We start from the raw sequence: 20,816 nt of genomic DNA on the forward strand, positions 1-20,816 counted from the left end.
TGCAAACACATTCGAAGCCCAGTGTGTTTAGTGGAAGTTAAATCCTGTTTGACAGAATACTAATATATTTTTATCACATGTTCATGGGTATTGCAGCTTTTATAATGTTTCATCATGGTTGCCACACTCACTTCTTCAGATGGATTGGACTGTTATCTAGATAATGTCTGGAAGCAGAATAAATTCAAACTTGAGGACAAAAGCAAGTCCTGTTCTTTTCTTAGAATTTGTTTAAATTTCTAGCTCCATAATTGTTCTAAATTGGAAGTTCTTCGAAGTTCATGAACTTGTGGCCTATTCCAGTTGCAACACACAAGACTTGTACTGAGCTGTTGAACATGGAGATAGAACAAGAACACAAGTAGGAGCAGGAGTAGATCATATGGCCTTTCGAGCCTACCCTGCCTTTCAGTATGATCATGGCTGATCTTGGGCTTCAACTTTTCTGCCAGCTCCCCATATTCTTTAATTCCTTCAGACCAAAAGCCTGTCTGTCCCAGCCTTAATGTATTCAACAATGGAGCATCTACAACCCTATGGGAGAGAGAGTTCCAAAGAGTTACCACCCTTTGAGTGAAGTAATTTCTCCTCATCTCAGTCCTAAATGATCAGTCTCATATCCTTAAACTGTGCCCCGGTGTTTTAGACTCCCCGACCAGCTGAAACAATCTCTCAGCATCTACCATATCAAGCCCCACCAAAATTTTGTGGGTATCAACAGAGAATATAAGCCCAATTTACTTAGTCTGTCATGATAGGACACCCCCCACATCCCAGGGATCAACTTCATTAACCTTCACTGTACCATCTCCAATACAAGTATATCCTTTCTTACATGTAGAGTCCAGAGCTGTATACGGTATTCCAGATGTGGTTTCACCAAAACCCTATACAATTGTAGCAACACTTCTTTATTCTTTTACTCTAATCCCTTGCAATAAAGGCCAACATGCCATTTGTCTTCCTAATTGCTTACTGCATGCAGTGTTCCTTGTACAAGTACCACCCAAGTCTTTTTGAACATCAACACTTAAAAGTTTGACACCGTTAAAAAAAATTCTGCTTTTCTATTCTTGGGACCGAAGTGAATACTTTCATACTTCCCTATGTCATACTCCATCTGCCATCTTGTTGCCCACTCACTAATCTGTCTATATCCCTTTGCAGCCTCTGTGTCCTCCCCACAGCTTACCTTCCTACCTAGTGTGGTATCATCAGCAAACTTTGATACATTACTCTCTGCCTCTTCACGAAGTCATTACAGAGATTGTAAAAAGCTGAGGCCCGAGTACTGATCCTTGCGGCACTCCACTATTCACTGTCTGCCAACCTGAAAGCCCTGTTTATGCCCACTCTCTGCCCAATCCATTAACCAGTATTCTATCCATGCTACAATATGACCTCCAACTCCATGAGCCCTTACTCTTTTGTGTGGCACCTTATCAATGCCTTTTGGAAATCCAGGTATATAACACCTCCTGGTTCCCTTTCTCTGCCCTACTAAAAAAAAATCTAATAAATTTGTCAAACAAGATTTCCCTTTCGTAAAACAATATTGACTTGTACTAATATATTATGCTTTTCTAAGTGCATTGTTAAGATTTCCTTAATAATGGATTCTAACATTTTCCCAACAACTGATGTTAGGTAAACTGGCCTGTAGTTCACTTTTTTTCTCTCTCTTTCTCAAAGTGGTGTAACATGTGCCATCTTCAAATCTAATGGGACCACTCCTAAATCTAAGGAATTTTGGAAAATCATAGCTAGCACATCTGCTATCTTTGCAGCTATCTCTTTTAGAACCCTAGGACGTAGGCCATTAGGTCCCAGGGATTTGTAGGATTTTAGTCCCTTAAGCTTCTCCAATTTTTTTTCTCTGCTGATGTGACTTTCCTTAATTGTCTTATTCTTTTTAGTCCCTAGGTTACCATCTATTTCTGGTATGAAACTTGTGTCTTCTGCTGTGAAGACGGACACCAAATATTTATTCAATGCCTCTGCCATTTCCTCATTCCCCATGATAATTTCTCCTGTCTCTGCTTCTAAGGGACCAACATTTACTTTAGCTACTCTCTTCCTTTTTATATACTTATAAAAGCTTTTACAATCTTTTTTATTTCTGGATGGTTTACTCTCCTATTTTATTTTTTCCCTTTTTATCAACTTTTTGGTGGCCCTCTGTTGGTTTATAAAACACCCCCAATCCTCAGGCTTCCTACTGCTTTTGCAATATTGTAAGCCTGTTCTTTTAATAAAATACTATTGTTAACTTCCTGAGTGAGCCATGGATGGGTCTTTGTTTTTCAATGGCATGTATTTTTGTTGAACATTTTGAAATGTTCTTTAAATGTTCATTTACCTCCATATCTGTTAGTCTATTTACCCAATTAACTGTAGCCAGTTCTCTCCTCATACTTATGTAATTGGTTTTAAGTTTAAGATTCTTATTTGCGATTGGAAAGACCAAACTCTCACTGAGGGAAGATAATACTGAAATACTTCCAAAAGCATTCTTTCTTCCCTTGTTATATATTGCTTATGCCTAAGTGTGGTGATTACAAGTTGTAGTGAGAAAGCAGCCTAGAGGTTCAGGTCTCTTAGGTTTTCAAATTTTAACAATCCGTATGACTGACATGTGCTGGAATTATGTTGTGCTGGCATTAATTCCCTCTCCCTTCCTGGCGTCAAAATGCTAAGAGTTGGCAATTGAATCATTTAGTACTCATGGAATGTTTAGAATTTCTCCTCTTAGGCACGAGAATTTGCAGCTAGATTTATTTTATTGGTAAATGTTTTTGGTCATGGATGGTCTCTAGGATCTCGGGCTTGTGTGCCTCTTAACCACAAGACTTTACCATATGGGTATTGACCATTCAGTCAAGATGAATGGATCATACCTGCATTTGGATGCTACCATGTCCTTTGGCAGCATGCTGGGCCTTGCACAAGTTGGGTGAGTGGTGATTGCTACTTGAAATCAAGAATGCATTGCTACTTGAAATCAAGAATGCAAAGATGATTAGACTATTTAAACTGGTTGCTGTTTCATTAACAACAACAAGATTGCATTTATAAAATGCCGTTGACATTTCCGCAAAGCACTTTACAACAATCTTATCAGACAGAATTCAACACCAAGCTACAAAAAGGGACACTAGAACAAAAGCTTGGTCAAAAAGATGGGGTTTTATGGAACAACTTAAAGAAGGAGGGAGAGGTGTCAGGTTTAAGGATGGTATTCTAGAGGTTATGGTCTAGATGACTGAAGATTTGTTTGCCACTGATGGAATGGAGGAAATCGGAGAGACACAGGAGGCCAGAAATGAGCACAGAGATTTCAGATGGTTGTAGGGTTAGAGGAGGTTACAGAAATGAGGGGAGGCCAGGTTGTTGGAGGGATTTGAACACGGATGAGAATTTTTAAATTGAGCATTACTAGAAGACTAGAAAAAGGGCCTCAGCATCTGGCCTCCATATGTTCCACATCCTGGACTGGGCTCACCTCTTGCCTTCTGAACTGATGAATTTCTCTCACTCCTGAACAGTAGTAGTCATAAAGGTGGTGCTGTACAGACCCACGCAGATGCTGTCACTCTTAACTTCTTCTGGCATTTGCTGCACATGAGAAACCAGTCTCTTAAGAATTAAATAGATTGAAGCACATGAAAACTGCATAGAGGAAAGCAGGAAAAAGATTGAAATAGATCAGAAACTGCAGGAGTCAGAATGACTTCATTCTAGCTCATATGCTCTCTCAGTAAAGGGTTTTTAGATACTTTTCTCTACCCTTTGTGATAATTGGATTAAGGAGCACAAAAACTAATCTTGACATACTTGGGCAAAGGAAGGGAAGCGAGGCTTATGCTCTGTGAGAACCATACAGAGAGAATTGGAGATGGAGAGCAGAAGGGAAGGACAGCGTGGGAGGCAATCAGGAACAGTTGCAGGAAAAGCAATTAGTGAGTGGGATCCTAGGGGACTCCTGCACTACCTGCCTGGTTCTCTTGGACTGCCTTGTGGTCACTCATTCCCTTTCTGCCTCTATACTCCTAAGCTGCAGTGTGACCACCTCTCTGAGCATGCTATCCATGTAGTTCTCAGCCTTGTGGATATGACACAGTGATCCCAGCTGCCACTTGAGCTCCAAAACCTGCAGCTGGTGACACTTCCTGCACATATGGGCATCTAGGTCACCAATAGCGTCCATGACTTTCCACATATTACAGAATGCACATCCTACACAACCAAGCTGCCTTGTGATACCTAAACTTTGCTTATGTTAACTTTATTTTGTTTTGGTTTACTTATATTATTTTGTTTTACTTGGCCTTGACTTATCTTTACTTCCCTCTTGCTTATGTTTTTTACTTAGATCTAAGTTGCTTCTTTAAAAAAATGCAATTTTCTAATTTTCAGCTATTTCAAGACACTCCCTAACTGCAGTTTATCACCAACCAATGAACCTACGGTTTTCCTGTGATGTCACTGTTCTTTTTAGAAATTCAGCCAGCTCCCGAGTAGGTCAGGTCCGTTTCCCTCCGCTTCCCAAACGTAAGCGAAGGCCCTGAGCCTCACCCCCTTCCTCGCCTGCTCCCGGGTAGAGGTGTTTCCTGCAAGTCCGGTTCTCTCTTCTCCCTGAAGGATGAGTTTTAAAGATAAACGAGTAAAATACCCACCAACCAGCCACTTATCTGCTTTCCTGTGATGTCACACTGATTTCTGTCAGAAAGTGGCTGCTCTGGAGGACACAGACTGGACAGCTCTTCTAACATGCTGACTGTCTCTGGGTCTTCCAAGGGATCAAGAGATATGGGACCGGGCAGGAAAATGGAGATGAGGCAGACGATCAGCCAAGATTGTATTGAATTGCGGAGGAGTCTCAAGGGGCTGTATGGTCTGTTCCTGCTATTTTTTAGGTTCTTATATTCTTAAATTGTTGAAGCACTTTTTAAAAAACAACTGCAACTTTGGTGACCCCAAATATCATGCTATATCCCATAAGGTACATCCTGATGAGACATAATTGCAATGAAATATCTTTCAAGGCCTGGTTTATATATAACTGCCTCCATGCATCAATGACTTTATGTAGGTTGCATAATCTTAGTGCTTTTTATTTACTCTAGTGGTATTATGTGCTGTTTTCAGTAAAAGGCTTCGAAATAGGATTAACAAAATGGGCACAACTTGGGTGTAAAAACACAAGCTGAATTAAGTCAAAAGCAAAATACTGCGGATGCTGGAAATCTAGAACAAAAACAAAAATACCTGGAAAAACTCAGCAGGTCTGACAGCATCTGTGGAGAGGGATACAATTGACGTTTTGAGCCTGTATGACCCTTCATCAGAACTAAGACATATAGAAATGAGATGAAATATATGCTGGTGGAAGGGGGTGGGACAGGAGAGCTCGATAGAGATCCTGGCCCTCTATCGAGCTCTCTTGTCCCACCCCCTTCTACCAGCATATATTTCATCTCATTTCTATACGTCTTAGTTCTGATGAAGGGTATTACGGACTCGAAAAGTCAACTGTACCCCTCTCCGCAGATGCTGTCAGACCTGCTGAGTTTTTCCAGATATTTTTGTTTGAGCTGAATTAAGTCACTTGCTTTGGCAGAGGTGGTATTTGTGTTTCCAGTTTGGCAGGTTACTTATTGAAATGCAAATAAGCTCTTCATATGTCTGAAAGACCACTGCTTCCCCAGTCAAAAGCTGATTTTAAAAATACTTAATCTCAGACTCCTGTTTTATTCTTTCATGGGATAGCAGCACAGGCTTGAGAGACTGAATGACCTACTTCTGCTGCTATCTCTTATGCTTTTATGTTTTTGAGCATTGCTGAGAAGGCCAGCATTTGTTGCCCATCCCAAATTGCCCTTAAGAGGGTGGTAAGTTGCCTTTTTGAACTGCTGCAGGCCTCTTGGTGTAGGTATATACATCCTACTCTTAGGGAGTTCCAGGATTTTGACCCAGTGTCAGTGAAGGAATGGTGACTGATAGTCTTTGGGGAGTCAAGCAGTGACTGACTTACTGCCAACTTCCCAGCCTTTGACCTGCTCTTGTAGCCACAGTATTTATATGGCTAGCCCAGTTCAATTTCAGGTCCTGTGGTAAATCCCAGGATGATGGTGGGGATTAAGCAATGGTAATGCCATTGAATGTCATGGGTAGATGGTTAGATTCTCTCATGTTGGACCTGGCTATTGTCTGGCACTTATGTGGTACAAATGTTCCATGCCATTTATCAGCCCAAGCCTGAATGTTGCCAAAGGCTGGCTACATATGGATACAGACTATTTCAGTACCTGAGGAATCATGAATGGCACTGAACGCTATGCAATCATCAGCAAATATCCCTACTTCTGACCTTATAATGGACAGAAGGTCTTTGATGATGCAGCTGAAGATAGTTGGGTCTAGGACACTATTCTGAGGAACTCCTGCAGCGATGTCCTGGCGCTGACTTCAACCATCTTCCTTTGTTCTAGGTATGACTCCAATCAGTGGCAGAGTTTTCCCCCCGATTCCCATTGACTTCAATTTTACTGGGGGCCCTTGATGCCACACTTAGTCAAATGTTGCCTTGATGTCAACGGCAGCCATTCTCACCTCATCAGCTTGTGTGTGAGTGCCACTTGATAGGACAGTGGGCGATACTTTTCATCATTTTTGCTGATGATTGAGAGTGCACTGATAGGATTTTAATTGGCCGGGTTGTAATTGTGGACAGTACATACCTGGGCCATTTTCCACATTACCAGGTAGATGCTAGTGCTGTAGCTGTACTGGAACAACTTGGCTATGGTTATGGTTTGTTCTGGAGCAAAAGTCTTCAGTACTACTGCTGAGCTGAGGTGTTGTTGGGGCCCATACCCTTTGAAGTATCTGGCATATTCAACCATTTCTTGATATCATGTGGAATAAATCAAATTGGCTGACGACTAGCATTTGTACTGCTAGGACCTCAGGAGGAGACCGAGGTGGATCATCCACTCTGCACTTCATCTGAAAATAGTTACAAATACTTCAGACTTGTCTTTTGCACTGATGTGCAAAGGATGGGGATATTTGTGGAGCCTCCTCCAGTTATTTGTTTAATTGTCTTCTGAATGTGGCAGAACTGCAGAGCTTCGATCTGATCCATTGATTGTGGGATTGCTTACCTCTGTCACGTACTACTTCTGCTGTTTGGCATGCACCTCGTCCTGTGTTGTCGTGTCACTAGGTTGGCACCTAATTTTTGGCAGCCTGATGCAGCTCCTGGCATGCTCTCCTCATTGAACATACATTTGTTTGTGCTTGACAGGTTGTAGCCACAAAATAAAATGTTGTGCATTCCTACATGATTTCTAAAACTGATTTCACCAAGGAAGACTGGGAACCTATTGGTAGGTATAAAAGATTAAGGCTCAGTAAATAAAATAACTTCAAAGTTCAGTTTTCTACTAATTGGATTATAGCTTATTCATAGTCGCAAAGGACAGCCAAATCATGAAAAAATGTCAATTTAGCTTGTTTAGTGAACTTGAAGGAATCAGAATAAGTGGAATTTACCTTTTTGGTGCATGTTTGCTGCTGATGATGTGAAACGTCCCACAGTTGATGGATGGTTGTAAACGTGAATTGAAGTACAGCAGGGTTGGCCTTTAGGTTGCAGTTATTCTACCTTTGATCCTATTTGGAAAAATAAATTGCAGCATAAACAAATTAGTTTTAGCAGCATAAACAAGAACCTCAATGTTTTGAATATATTTGTACGTCAATTTGACTCGGTTGATGAGTGCTCTTAACTGTAGGTCAGGAGTTGTTGCTTTAAAAACTGGTGGTGGGCTTAAGTGCATAAACCAGGTGCACACTTCTGTGCAGCTGTAAGCAAGGTCTGCATTCTCTGAGGTTGAACTTGAGACCTGTCTGTCAGTTTAGGTTAATGTTCAAGATGATATTGCAATCTTCCAAAGAAAAAGCTGGGGGTTTTCCTGGTGGCCTGGCCAACATTCTTTTCTACCTCAATGAATACCACCAAAAAAAACAAATTAGTAATTTATTCACTGGCACTTGAGAGAGATTTCTGCTGCAGAATAGTTTCCATAATTACCTGCATAAGTTAGCACACTTCATTTTTTTGTTTAACTTTGAAGCATTTGGAGATGCAATAAGGCATTAAAGTGCAAGTATATTATTAGTTAGTGTTTAAAACACAGCTTCTAAACCATGCCCCGTAGGGTTTTAACCTAAATTTAATTATATTTTTTGTAAGATTATGTTGTAGGTTATGCAATGCTTTTGTCCTGAACCATAGTTTTTTGTTTTGTAGTATCTGATGTCAATTCTAACACATGTCAATGTGAAGCAGGGAACAGGAGATAGTTCATTTGAATTCACCTGCATGAGAGAAATTCAAAACCAATACAAGCAGTGAGGAGTTTTTACTCTTCTTCATCAAAACTCGGTCACAGAATTGTTTAAATGACGAGTTTGACTTGGACTAAATCCAGATTTATAGCTGTAATGTAAATACTCTAGCCTCCTATATGATTGACACCACCTTCATTAACACTGATGAATATCATCTTGTTATTGCTCTTTGTATTTTTGTACTGGTTATATAATCAAATAATGGACTGTACTTTGGACAAATGACGACAAACTCCGAACAAATCCCACCATACCAGTAATAATCCATGCCTGCATTGAGAATTTTATTCAACACAAAAACAGAATTACCTGGAAAAACTCAGCAGGTCTGGCAGCATCGGCGGAGAAGAATAAAGTTGACGTTTCGAGTCCTCATGACCCTTCAGCAGAATGAGTTGGGCTCTCAATTTTCAGTGCTCCATAATGTCCTTTTAAAAGTTGAATATTTAGATATAAAAACAGAAATAAAATCCTTGTAACCTACAAAAACAGCATTCATATCTATCTAATATATATATCTACAGATCTATAACTGTATATACACAAATGTACATTTGGGTGATCACATGAGTCCATGTGCTTGCGGACACACCTTTGCTGAATTAGCTTGAATATTTTTTTGTTTTCCATGTCAAAGACAAAGCATATGCTTTTGCGTATGAAACAATCTGGCACTCAGACTAATTTAGTCAAGGATTCAGGAAGTGCTCATTTGGTCAGGTTGCAATCAGCAAAGCGTATTGATTGCAGGAACTGGTAAGATATAGTATATAGGAGAGTGGTTGCAGATGGACACTAATCCATTAGTGCTCATTTCTGTAGTTCCCTGCTTCTTCAGCCAACATTAGCATGGTAACCTTCAATGAGATCTGAGACAGAGTTGTGCTGGAGAGTATAACATCAGCTTCTCCATTTATGAGATACTCTAAAACATTGAAAAATATAAACTGCATTTATATTGGGCTTTATGGCATTCTAGTGCCACTGGCTTCTGGTATGCAAACCTCAATGCTAGTGTCAATCCCAAAAAGGCATTTTGTTTTAGAAAAAAGTTTCATCCCTTCTACTGGTCTTAGCAAATTGGGCAAATCTACTTTGGAGCTGCAGTTGGCTGCACAAGCCTCGTGTTGGAAGCCATCATGCCACTGGACAACAGCTAAATTTCCCTGAGTATACAGTCTTCTGAATAGACTGCTGAAGTGCAGTTTAAATTTCTGATTTTTTTTTTAGTCAAATCAATCATTTTTGAATAGAATCGCACCGATCCTGCATGCACTTCGTTTATAGATTTTCTGGTAGTAACAGATGTCCCTTCATCACACTAAAGTCAGATGACAATTACCAATTTTTATACATATTATTTAGATATTTATATTATATGTATTTAACTCTGAAGCATTTTGTTGAGATAAAGGTTTATGCTGCTAATCAGCTTTTCCATTATGAAGATGGTATGTTTTCATTCTTCTACATCACTACCTGCAGCAATGATAGATAATGTCCAAGAAAGAAATAGCTGGCAACAAATTCTTTCGTAAAAATAAAAACATTACATATTTTGAATACTTTTTTAAAAGCTAGGAATGTCACATTGTGGTAGCGCATTATTAGTCTTAATTGATCAATATGAACAACATAGCTTGCGAGTGTGAATTAAATCTAGTAAAAAATAAAAACACAACGCCTTGTGCATTTCCCGTGACATATTTCAAATGTTGCACTTAAAACTGCCTTTTATTAGATATGATTTATTGTGGGCAGCACCATGAGGAATCAGCTATTTTGTATAGTCAAAATAACCAAGTAGTTCAAAGTATAGTTAAATTTTGTTGATCAAATGTTAGCAATGGTTAGTCAGTCTATTGTCTAGGATTAAGTTTATTGCTGCTTTTCTTTAGAGAAAGGAGGAAAGTTTGTTAAAGTAAGTGGTTTGTTCTAACAGATTGTAATAATAAATAGTAATTTAAGGGAGACCTAAAACCTTTCCACATGTAAAACAGTCTGAATAACCTTGTGAAAGCTGACTAAAATGATCAAAGTCCTACAAGATATTTTTATTCGTACCAATCTCCAAAGAAATTGAAGAGCATTCCTGCCAAGCCTGACATGTTGGAGAAACAATGAAGTCAGTTCTTAAACAAAAGCAGACTCCATACGGGGACATTTGTTTCCTCTTTGCATTTCAAGCTCTAAGAGAGGAAGAATTCCTTTTAAACATTAACAACACTGAAAAAGGGAATAAGCTCTTTTATATTATTAGTCTGATAGGTCTAGTTGTGGGAGCTGAGTGTTTATTGTGTTTTATCTGACTGAAACGAAGGCCAACCTAAAAGACTCTATTTTCTCAACAACCAAAACTCTGGCCATGTAAGTCTCTTCCATTCTCCAGTTAAGTTCACTATTTAAAAATCATGTCCTTGAACAGGATAAGAACATAAGAAATAGGAGCAGGAGCAGGCCTTACAGTGTACTGAGCCTGTTCTGCCATTTGGTGAGCTCACAGCCAAATTTCTACATCATCTCCACTTTCCCATAGTATTCCCACATCCCTTGATTCCCTTAGAGCCCAATAATCCATCAGTCTCAGTCTTGAATATACTCATACCAATCTGTGGTAGAGAATGTTAAAGAGTCACAACCCCCTGAGCGGAAAGATTTTTCCTCATCACAGTCTTAAATGGTTGACCTCTTATTCTGAGACGGTGATCCTTAATTCTGGACTGTCCAGCCAGTGGAAATGGCCTCTTAGCCTCTACCCTGCCGAGCCCTCTAAGCATTTTATAAATGTTGATAAGGTCACTTCTCATACTTTTAGGTTCCAGAGAGCATAGGTCTATTTCTACTCAATTTCTCCTCATAGGACAACCCCCTCATCTCACGAATCAATCCCGTGAACCTTCATTGCATACAGTCTCTAAGGCAAGTGTGATCCTCCTTTGCTAAGAAGATCAAAATTGTAACTACTTCAGGTGTGAGCTCAGCAAAACCCTATATAATTGCAGCAAGACTTGTTCTTAACACCACATCTCCTTGCAATAACGACTAACATACCATTTTCCTCCCTCATTGCTTACTGTATCTACATGTTAACTTTCTGAAATTTCTGTACGACCTCCAAATCCCTGGCTACCAACATTTATTAGTCCCCCACCATTTAACAAAACATTGTGCTTTTCCCATTCTTCCCACCAAAGTGGGTAATTGCACACTTCCCATATTATACTCCATCTGCCACATACTTGCCCAATTGAATCATTTAACTGGTTTATATCCTTTGCAGTCTCTTTCTCACCTAGCTTTGAAATGTCAGCAAACTTGGATATATCATATTCAGTCCTCTCATGTAACTCATTGATGTCGATTGTAAATAGCTAAGACTCGAGCACTGATCCTTGTGGCACTCCACTAATTATGTCCTGCTAACCAAAAAATGATCCATTTATTCTTACTCTATTTTCTATTCCTTAACCAAACTCCAATCCATGTTAATATGCCAATATATTACATTCAATGGCTTCCCTTTATCTACCCTGCTATTTACACCCTCAAAAAATTATAATAGATTTGTCAGATGCCATTTACCTTTCATAAAACCGTGATTCTGCCTAATCATATTGTGAGTTTTTTTATAAATGCCCTGTGGCCATGTCCTTAATAGATTTTATAATTTCCCCTACCATTGATGTTAGGCTAATTGGTCTATAGTTCTTGATTTCTCTCTTCCTCCTTTCTTGAACAATGGGGTTACATTTGCATTATGATGAACAGGCGAATGTCAGCATTAATATAACGTGATTAGTCAATCTAGGTTTGTGTCATCTACACATTTGCATATTTTGAATGTCACTGCTATTGTGGAAGCAGTTTTGAAGATCTGATTCAGGCAGTAGTTTGCAACCACTTATTGTGTGGCCGATGAGTGAAAATGTGGGACTCCAAATGCACCATCCACTTAGAAGAGCTGGTTTAAATAAAGTAAACATGACAGCTGGCCCTCCACTTTTCCACGGATAGAGTAATTTGGTTTGTCCACTCTGCAATGGAGCCCACATCTTCAGTGCCGAGCTTTAAAATTAAAAGGAGGCGAGGAATATATAAAGTCACCATCCTTACATAGTAGGGAAAGAACTGGGCAATATAAAAGCAACTCGTAAGTTTACAATGCCTATGTTTGCACTAAATAGATTAAAGCATTTTGCATTCAAACAGCTGAAAATAGTTATCACATTGCCTGGTGCTCATCGAGGTCAACCAAGCAAGGCTTCTACAATCCAAATCTGAACAGAATAGGGCATATTCTTAAAGCTATGTGAAACAGGGACTGGTTGAGCACAAGCAAAACAGTCCACAGGTGCACATGCTGGGTCATTTTATAAAACCATTTTTGCTGCTTTTTTGTCTGGTTTCCATTTCTTAGCATTGCCAAGACAGTTCAAAACCACATGGGTGATCACCCTATTTCCAACCAGCAGGATTTCTATGGTAAATTTAAATAAAGTTGCATGGAGGTTCACCATTGTTTTGCAGTTTTTACTCAGTTAATTCAATTTACATTTGGGAAATTTTAGTAGAAATTTCCAGCAGGAGAGTGGCCAACAATAGTTTTCTATTCCAAGGGCTCCGTGCTAATATTTTTTGGAGGGCATGCGGAAGCAGTCTGAGGCATGCATCTGCAGAATTTTGGTTTCCTTAAGAGGACTGGAGATTAGTTTCGCTGCTATTTTAGTGACATCCTGTTTTAGTTAGTTATGTGCAAATGCTGATATTTAGTGGAAAAGATCACAAAAATAGGGCATGTGACGTTCAACAATTGTAGGTCTTTTGGCAAATGAAAAGGATGTGGGTCTGCCCTGAGGTCACTGTTTTCCCTTGGAATCAGGAGAGAATGTTGGGAAAATATTATAGTGGAAGATTAATTTAATATGGAATTGTGTAGCCAAGTTGCATTGTATTGTAAAGCAATTCTTGACTTTAAAGTTAAATGTCCATTACAAAGACATGGTCACTTCTGATATATTTATTTTCTTTAAAGCTGTTGCTATGTCTGGGGCTCCAACCTTGAGCCTGACAACACATAATGGCGTGCTAGCTGAAGTAAATGGTTTGCTTTTGTTTGGTACTGTCCCCCTCCCTTTCAAACCATTATCACCCCCCGCCTGCCTTCTCAAATCTCATCCTCAGGTCTCTCTTTGCAAGCCACCATCCCATTTGTAACCTCCCTTCCTTCTCTGAAGTCCTTGAATGTGCTGTCACTTTTAAATCTGGCCTAAATTTCTTGCAGCTCCGTGTTTGAATCTCTCCAAGCAGTTGATGTCCCTGCCCCAGCACTGAAACATCACCAATCAGTGTCACAAATTACACAATGTGAGCATGACCATACTGCAATATCTCTCCTTACCTCTTTGATCTCTCTATGACTATTAACATGGCTCACTATGCAGTCCTCCTCCAAGGTCTCACACCTATTCCAAACCCAGGGTATGCTCTAACTTCGTTCCACTCTTTGCTATCCAATCCAGAGCATTTCCAGCAATGACTGCTCAGTCCACCCTTGCACAGTTGCATCTGGAATCTCCCAAGGAACTATCCTCGGCAATCTCTTCCTCTTCACCTACATGCTGCTTCTTGGCAATATCATCCGAAGACATGGTGCCCATTTCCATATGTATGCTGACGATACCCAGATCTACCTCCCCAGCAGCTATCTCAATCCCTGCTGCTACATTAACCTGCTTGTCAGACATTCAGTGTTTGATGAGTTACATCCAAGTCATACTCACCATTACTTCTGTACTCTCAGGCTCTATAGGACCCCCGAATGTCACAAATGTTAAATTAATCTTCATATTCACATTCCTTCATGCCCATGCCCTTTTTGTGCAATTCTTTCCAGCCCTACAGCCCTCTAAGTACTTTGATTTGCTTCAATCCTGGCATCTTGTGCACCCCACGTTCCATTGTCCCACCTTTGGTGACCATGCATTTACCTATCTTCTTAAAAGTTCTAGAATTTCTTCCTTAAACTTTTGTACCTCACTAACTTCCTTCTCTAAGATCTTCCTTGAAGCCTACTTTTAATCAAGCTTTTTTTCATCCTGATATCTCCTTTAGCTCTTTTGATTTTTGTCTAATGACACTGCATGAAATGCTTTTGATTTCTCGATGTTAAAAGCGTTATATAAAGTAGTAGTGTTAGTGGCAATCCTGCTCCATTCCTACACAGTTATGAAACAAAACTGAAACTTAACATTTATTGCTTCCTTCCTTTTCCCCAAGTTAATTAATTCGGGAAGTGATTAAGAATAGAATCAAATGTAGGGCAGTTTCATTTCAAAGCCAGAATCGACAAAGGTGAGCTTAATCTTCAGACAAAGGATTATATACTTAAAATCTGAGTTATAGACTGCCTAATGAAATGGCCTTGGGTACAGTAATCAAAACGATGTGGCAGCAGTCTTTAAATGTTTTTATGACTCAGTGATTTGTAATAGCCACATAAGGTTTTTATACTGGTGCTTGTTTAAATTGGTTCACAGTTGACCAGTGCCCAGGTGCCAGCTCCCCTCCTTTACAATCTAGCTGTTAACCTGGAGATGTGATCCTGGACGCATAAACGTATTGGCCTCCAATTTTTCTTCTGGGATAAGAATCAAACTTAGCAGTTTGTGCAGGGAGCTGGTATGTAGCCCAAACGAAACAGTTGCCTGTGTAACAGTGCCTGTCGATGTGTAAGTTGGTGTGTCCAAATAAAGGACCGTGATTCCTATACTACTCCTGAGACTACTTCTCCAAAATTTTCTCTAAAGCAATCACATTTATTTGGAGTCTGAATGGCTTTTCTAAAGGGAGATCACCAGAGCCCAAATAACGTGTTTTATGAAACTGTTCATCTAACGTTAGACAAAATCTTGATAGAATATTTGTAGAAGCAAGCCTTATCCAGTTGAGCAAAAAGCTGACCGTAAAATTTGCAGAGCCTGCCTTACACTTGAATATTCCTTAAAGATTTAACATAGATGTATTTGTTGGATTCATTTTCCCTTTAATTTCCATTTAAAATTCTGTCTTTTTAATTAAACTGTATTGCAGGATCGTGCAATATAGCTTTTTTCTGTCTACCTTGTAATGTGAAAATGTGCACTCAAAACAGAATTACGCCACGTTTAACTTTCCTCCTGTCGCTCCCAGTCATCAAAAGTTATTCCTTTTGCGTAGCTCACTTGGAATTGGGGAGAAAGGACTCATTCCCTTCTGCGCCATAGTACATTGATGTAGTGGGCCTCGGGGCCCATCTTACAACTGTCAAGATTTGCTCCTACCTCGAGCAGAAACCTGAGAAGAGCCTGAGTACAAGTTACTTTTATAGATATGGCATTCATATTTCAACAAAATATGTGTATTTTTTAGGTTTATAGGAGTGTTTTTGTACAGGATTTAATAGGTGATAAGTATCCAAAAACACTGAAGACATTTTTTTGTTGAGTGCATCATCTTAGTTGCGTTTTATATAGAACATTTGTTTTCCATATTGTGCTGCATGTCTGATTTGTAAGTCTTGCATAAAGCAGTGCATAGTTTGGTAAAGCCTGTGGACCATAAGAACAGGAGTCAGCCAATCAGCCCCGCGAGTCTTTTCCAACATATAATTAAATCATGGCTGATCTGCATCTTAACTCCATCTACCAGGCTTGGTACCATAATCTTAGTGCCTTTGTCTAACAAATTATCAGTCTCATTTTTGACACATTCAATTGAGCTAGGTTCAAGGTGGAGATGGTGCCATGGCAGTAATGTCACTATAGGAAAGTTGAACCAGATTGACTGCATCGGTTCAAGAAGGCGGCTCACCGCTACCTTCACAAGGGCAATCAGGGATGGACAGCAAATGCCAGCCTTTTTTCCAACACCCACATCCCATGGAAAGAATAAATAAATGAAACAACCTTTTTGCGTAGAGAATTCCAAATTTCCATACCTTTGTGTGAAGAAGGACTTCCTATCATCATTAGTGCTAAAAGGCCTAGCTCTAGTTTTAGGGTTATGCCCTTTCGCTTTTGAGTGTTTTCTCTCTTTTCCATTTCCAGGATGTTGGTGACTCATGCTATCATGCACCAACACTTCAAACTTGCGCATTCCAGCTGAGGGTTACTGAGTAGCAATCAAGTGACAGGATCCCTGAGGGGCCTATTTCCACCCCTTCCCTCACCCGTTTGATAACCAAAATATTTCTAGCTCTGCTGGATCAGTCATACTCAACTCCAAGTGAGATGGTCATGGGTTCATGGCATACTTCCATGTTTCACATGCTCTAAGCTAATGTTTCATTGTACTCTGAGGGATTGCTGTTTTCTTGTAGATTGCATTTTTCAAATCAGGCTGTCAACGGAGGCCACATAAAATACCATGACAGTTTTTGAAGAATAGTGAGTTTTGTGTGTCCTAGTCAATATTCCTCACTCAAAACCTTTTTTAAAAACACAGATTAACTGGTCATTTTTCTCAGTTTGCAGGACCTTGCTTGTATAAATTAGCCTGTGTACTTGCTTATACTGTAACATAAGATGTAAAAAGTGCTGTTTAGACATCAGGCCATTCTTTTTCCCAATTTTGAAATGCATTGGTACTGCTGCATGATTGAGATCTTCTAACTCAGCACAGGTCAGAGATTGAACCTAGAAAATTCCTGGTGTGTATGGCTTAGTGCACATCACAAGTAGATTTATGGCTGAGCTGCCAGGCAAGTCACATACCGGTTTTAAAAACAACCTGCTGCTTTGCAGTTGCCAAGCTTATTGCTTGTAATTTCTGGTACATGCTGTAGGATGCACTTATGGAGTAATGTTTTCAGAGTGGAGCTTAACCTTTTAAAAATCTGATCTTACAGGCGCTCTACTGTAATAGAGAAATTTGAAGCTCTGGAGCTGGATGCTGATCGAATGGAGGCTGATGAGAGCACTCACGGTGATTCACGGCCAGGGAGAAGTGAAACTAGACGAGTTCAACGGAGAGAGGCAAGTTGTACAGTAAAATCACCTGCAAATATGCAAGTAATTATTCTATGAGTATCAGCAATGATGTCAGTTACAAAAAGTGAGGGGGTAATGTTAACTGTTCCAGATGGTGTAAAACAGATGATATCAGATCAGATGCCCCTTGCCCGAATTTCTTTCTCATTGACTTCGTGTAAAGGAAAATATGGTGGCCAATCAATGTCAAATTTCATTTTATTGGCGAAAGTTAAAATCACTCCTTGAGAGTGCAGACTGTAGTACAAATCTCAGTCTTTCCTGTGGAGCAATGAGTTCAGGACTCATTATTAAAGGGTCTAAAACAACAGGGAGGAATATCTAAAGTACAGGCAAAAGCAAGTAGCAAAACAGTGAAACATTTATCCTTGAATTGCAATCAACAGAGTATGCAACAGTAGCATAGGTGTGTTCCAGTATCAGGGCACCAGGAATAAATTAGCCTTGCACTTGCATTCAACATGTTGTATTCTGTTACATCTTAATTAATTTATCCTAGATTTTTATGATATAAAGTAGGGTGTCGTGTTACTTCATTGTTGGGTTGAATTGGGCTAAAGTGTGGAATAGTAAAAAAAGGACAAAGCAATAACATTTTCAAGTGTGGGTGACGTATGGGCCCATCATTTGCCCTAGTCTACATATGATTGCATTAATGCCTCAAAGTATTTGCATTTCACATTGTACCCTTCATAATTTTAACAATTTTTGCTTGATGTATTTTCAAAAGCCAACCAGGATCAGTGACTGCATTTTCTGCTAGTGTTCTAGAAAAGAAACATGCCTAGGTGATACAGTATTGTAAGAAGCAGCGTGGAGATGACAATGTTAGTGAAAATGCTTAACATGTTTGTTGTAAATGGATTAACAGTTCAGTTATAATAGTGGAGAAAGTAATTTGGTACGTGTGTTAAGCCTTTGTGTGACAACATTGCTAACAATTCAAACCTTGTCATAACTGCAAATAGTTAGCAGCATAACAGGTAACATGATGACGCTGTCATAGGCATTACAAAATCTAAGTCCATATTTTTTTTTAAATTGTAGAAGCTTGCAGTTGCAACTCCACTAGGACCATTGTTTATTTTTGAGGGCAACATTTACGTATATTGCAGCTGTAATTCTTGCTCCGTTACAAATTGACCTAATTTTCACAACAATGCTTTGTTTGCAAGTAGAAACAGACAATAGTGATAAACAGAAACAAAAACAGAATTACCTGGAAAAACTCAGCAGGTCTGGCAGCATCGATGGAGAAGAAATCAGTTAACGTTTCGAGTCTTCATGACCCTTCGGCGGAACTGAAGCATAGTTAGGAGAAAGATGAAATATAAGCTGGTTTAAGGTGGGGGGGCGGGGGGAGAGAGAAGTTGAGGGTGTGGTGATTGTGGAGATAAGCAAGCAGTGATAGGAGCAGATGATCAAAAGATGTCACAGACAAAAGGATCAAAGAGGTGTTGAAGGTGGTGATATTGTCCTCTCCTCCTTCATAGAAACATGATAAGGTCCCCCTTGTCCTCACTTATCACCCCACCAGCCTCCGCATTCAAAGGATCATCCTCCGCCATTTCCGCCAACTCCAGCATGATGCCACCACCAAACACATCTTCCCTTCACCCCCCCTGACGGCATTCCTTAGGGATTGTTCCCTCCGGGACACCCTGGTCCACTCCTCCATCACCCCCTACTCCTCAACCCCCACCTATGGCACCTCCCCATGCCCACGCAGAAGATGCAACACCTACCCCTTCACCTCCTCTCTCCTCACCGTCCAAGGGCCCAAACACTCCTTTCAAGTGAAGCAGCATTTCACTTGCATTTCCCCTAACTTAGTCTACTGCATTCGTTGCTCCCAATGCGGTCTCCTCTACATTGGAGAGACCAAACGCAAACTGGGCGACCGCTTTGCAGAACACCTGCGGTCTGTCCGCAAGAAAGACCCAAACCTCCCTGTCGCTTGCCATTTTAACACTCCACCCTGTTTTCTTGCCCACATGTCTGTCCTTGGCTTGCTGCATTGTTCCAGTGAAGCCCAACGCAAACTGGAGGAACAGCACCTCATCTTCCGACTAGGCACTTTACAGCCTTCCGGGCTGAATATTGAATTCAACAACTTTAGATCTTAAACTCCCCCTCCCCCCATCCCCACCCTGTTTCTCCCCCTCCCTTTTTTTTCCCAATAATTTATATAGATTCTTCTTTTCTCACCTATTTCCATTATTTTTAAATCTAAAACTAAAACTTTGTTAGTCTTTCCACCCCACTCCCACTAGAGCTGTACCTTGAGTGTCCTGTCTTCCATTCTTAATTAGCATTTTTCTTAGACAATATCATCACCTTCAACACCTCTTTGGTCCTTTTGTCTGTGACATCTTTTGATTATCTGCTCCTATCACTGCTTGCTTATCTCCACAATCACCACACCCTCAACTTCTCTCTCCCCCCGCCCCCCCCCCCCCACCTTAAACCAGCTTATATTTCACCTTTCTCCTAACTATGCTTCAGTTCTGCCGAAGGGTTGTGAAGACTCGAAACGTTAACTGATTTCTTCTCCACCGATGCTGCCAGACCTGCTGAGTTTTTCCAGGTAATTCTGTTTTTGTTTTGGATTTCCAGCATCCGCAGTAGCTTTTAGCTTTTTGTTTTTATCTCTGTGATAAACAGAAAGTAGTGGTGAATGTTTCGTTTTGAACTGGAGGATGGTATACAAAGGGGTTCCCCGGGGTCAGTACTGGCACCACTGCTTTTCTTGATCTATATTAACGACCTAAATTTGGATGTTCAAGAAATATTTTCAAAATTTGCATATTGCACAAGCCTTGGAAGTACTGTGAAACCGTGAAGAGGATAGTGATAGACTTCAAGAGGATATAGAAAACTGGTGGAATGAGTGAAACCTAATGCAGAAAAGTGTGAAGTGATACATTTTGGTAGGAAGAATAAGGAGAGGCAATACAAAATAAAGGATACAATTCTAAAGTAGATACAGGAGCAGACGGACCTGAGGTTTATGTGTGCTCAAGTTGTTGAAGGTGGCAGGGTAGTTTGAGAAATGGTTAAAAAGCATATGGGATTCTTGCCTTTATAAAATAGAGGTATAGAGCACAAAAGCAAGGAATGTTATCTTGAACCTTTATAACGCTGGTTCGGCCTCAACTGAAGTATTGTTTCTAATTCTGGGCATCCCGATTTAGGAAGGATGTGAAGGCATTAAAGAGGGTGATGAAAAGATTTTACATGAATGATTTCAAGGGTGGGGGTGTTCAGTTACATCGAGAGATTGGAGAAGTTGGGGCTGTTCTCCTTAGAGAAGAGAAGATCGAGCGGAGATTTGATAGAGATGTTCAAAATCATGAAGGATCTGGACAGTGT

General features: G+C 40.0%; 1 protein-coding gene and 1 long non-coding RNA gene across 5 annotated transcripts in view; one reads left to right on the top strand and one right to left on the bottom strand.

The window, feature by feature from the left end:
* The window catches only part of LOC144699659 (uncharacterized), a 34,267-nt gene extending 30,650 nt beyond the window's left edge, over window positions 1–3,617 (bottom strand). Inside the window, exons 1-2 of the long non-coding RNA XR_013580582.1 lie at window positions 3,503–3,617; window positions 2,898–2,967 (exon numbers count right to left, since the gene is read on the bottom strand). This is a non-coding gene — a long non-coding RNA (uncharacterized LOC144699659). The remainder of the gene's footprint in view (window positions 1–2,897; window positions 2,968–3,502) is intronic.
* LOC144699655 (myosin phosphatase Rho-interacting protein-like) overlaps window positions 1–20,816 on the top strand; it is a 407,667-nt gene that overhangs the window by 254,024 nt on the left and 132,827 nt on the right. For all 4 annotated transcript variants that reach the window (XM_078570766.1, XM_078570764.1, XM_078570768.1 and 1 more), the window contains exon 8: window positions 17,303–17,429. In XM_078570766.1, coding sequence (XP_078426892.1) covers window positions 17,303–17,429 — 127 coding nt within the window. The remainder of the gene's footprint in view (window positions 1–17,302; window positions 17,430–20,816) is intronic.

Source organism: Cetorhinus maximus, chromosome 24 (genome assembly GCF_964194155.1).
Source record: "Cetorhinus maximus chromosome 24, sCetMax3.hap1.1, whole genome shotgun sequence".
Classification (NCBI taxonomy): domain Eukaryota; kingdom Metazoa; phylum Chordata; class Chondrichthyes; order Lamniformes; family Cetorhinidae; genus Cetorhinus; species Cetorhinus maximus.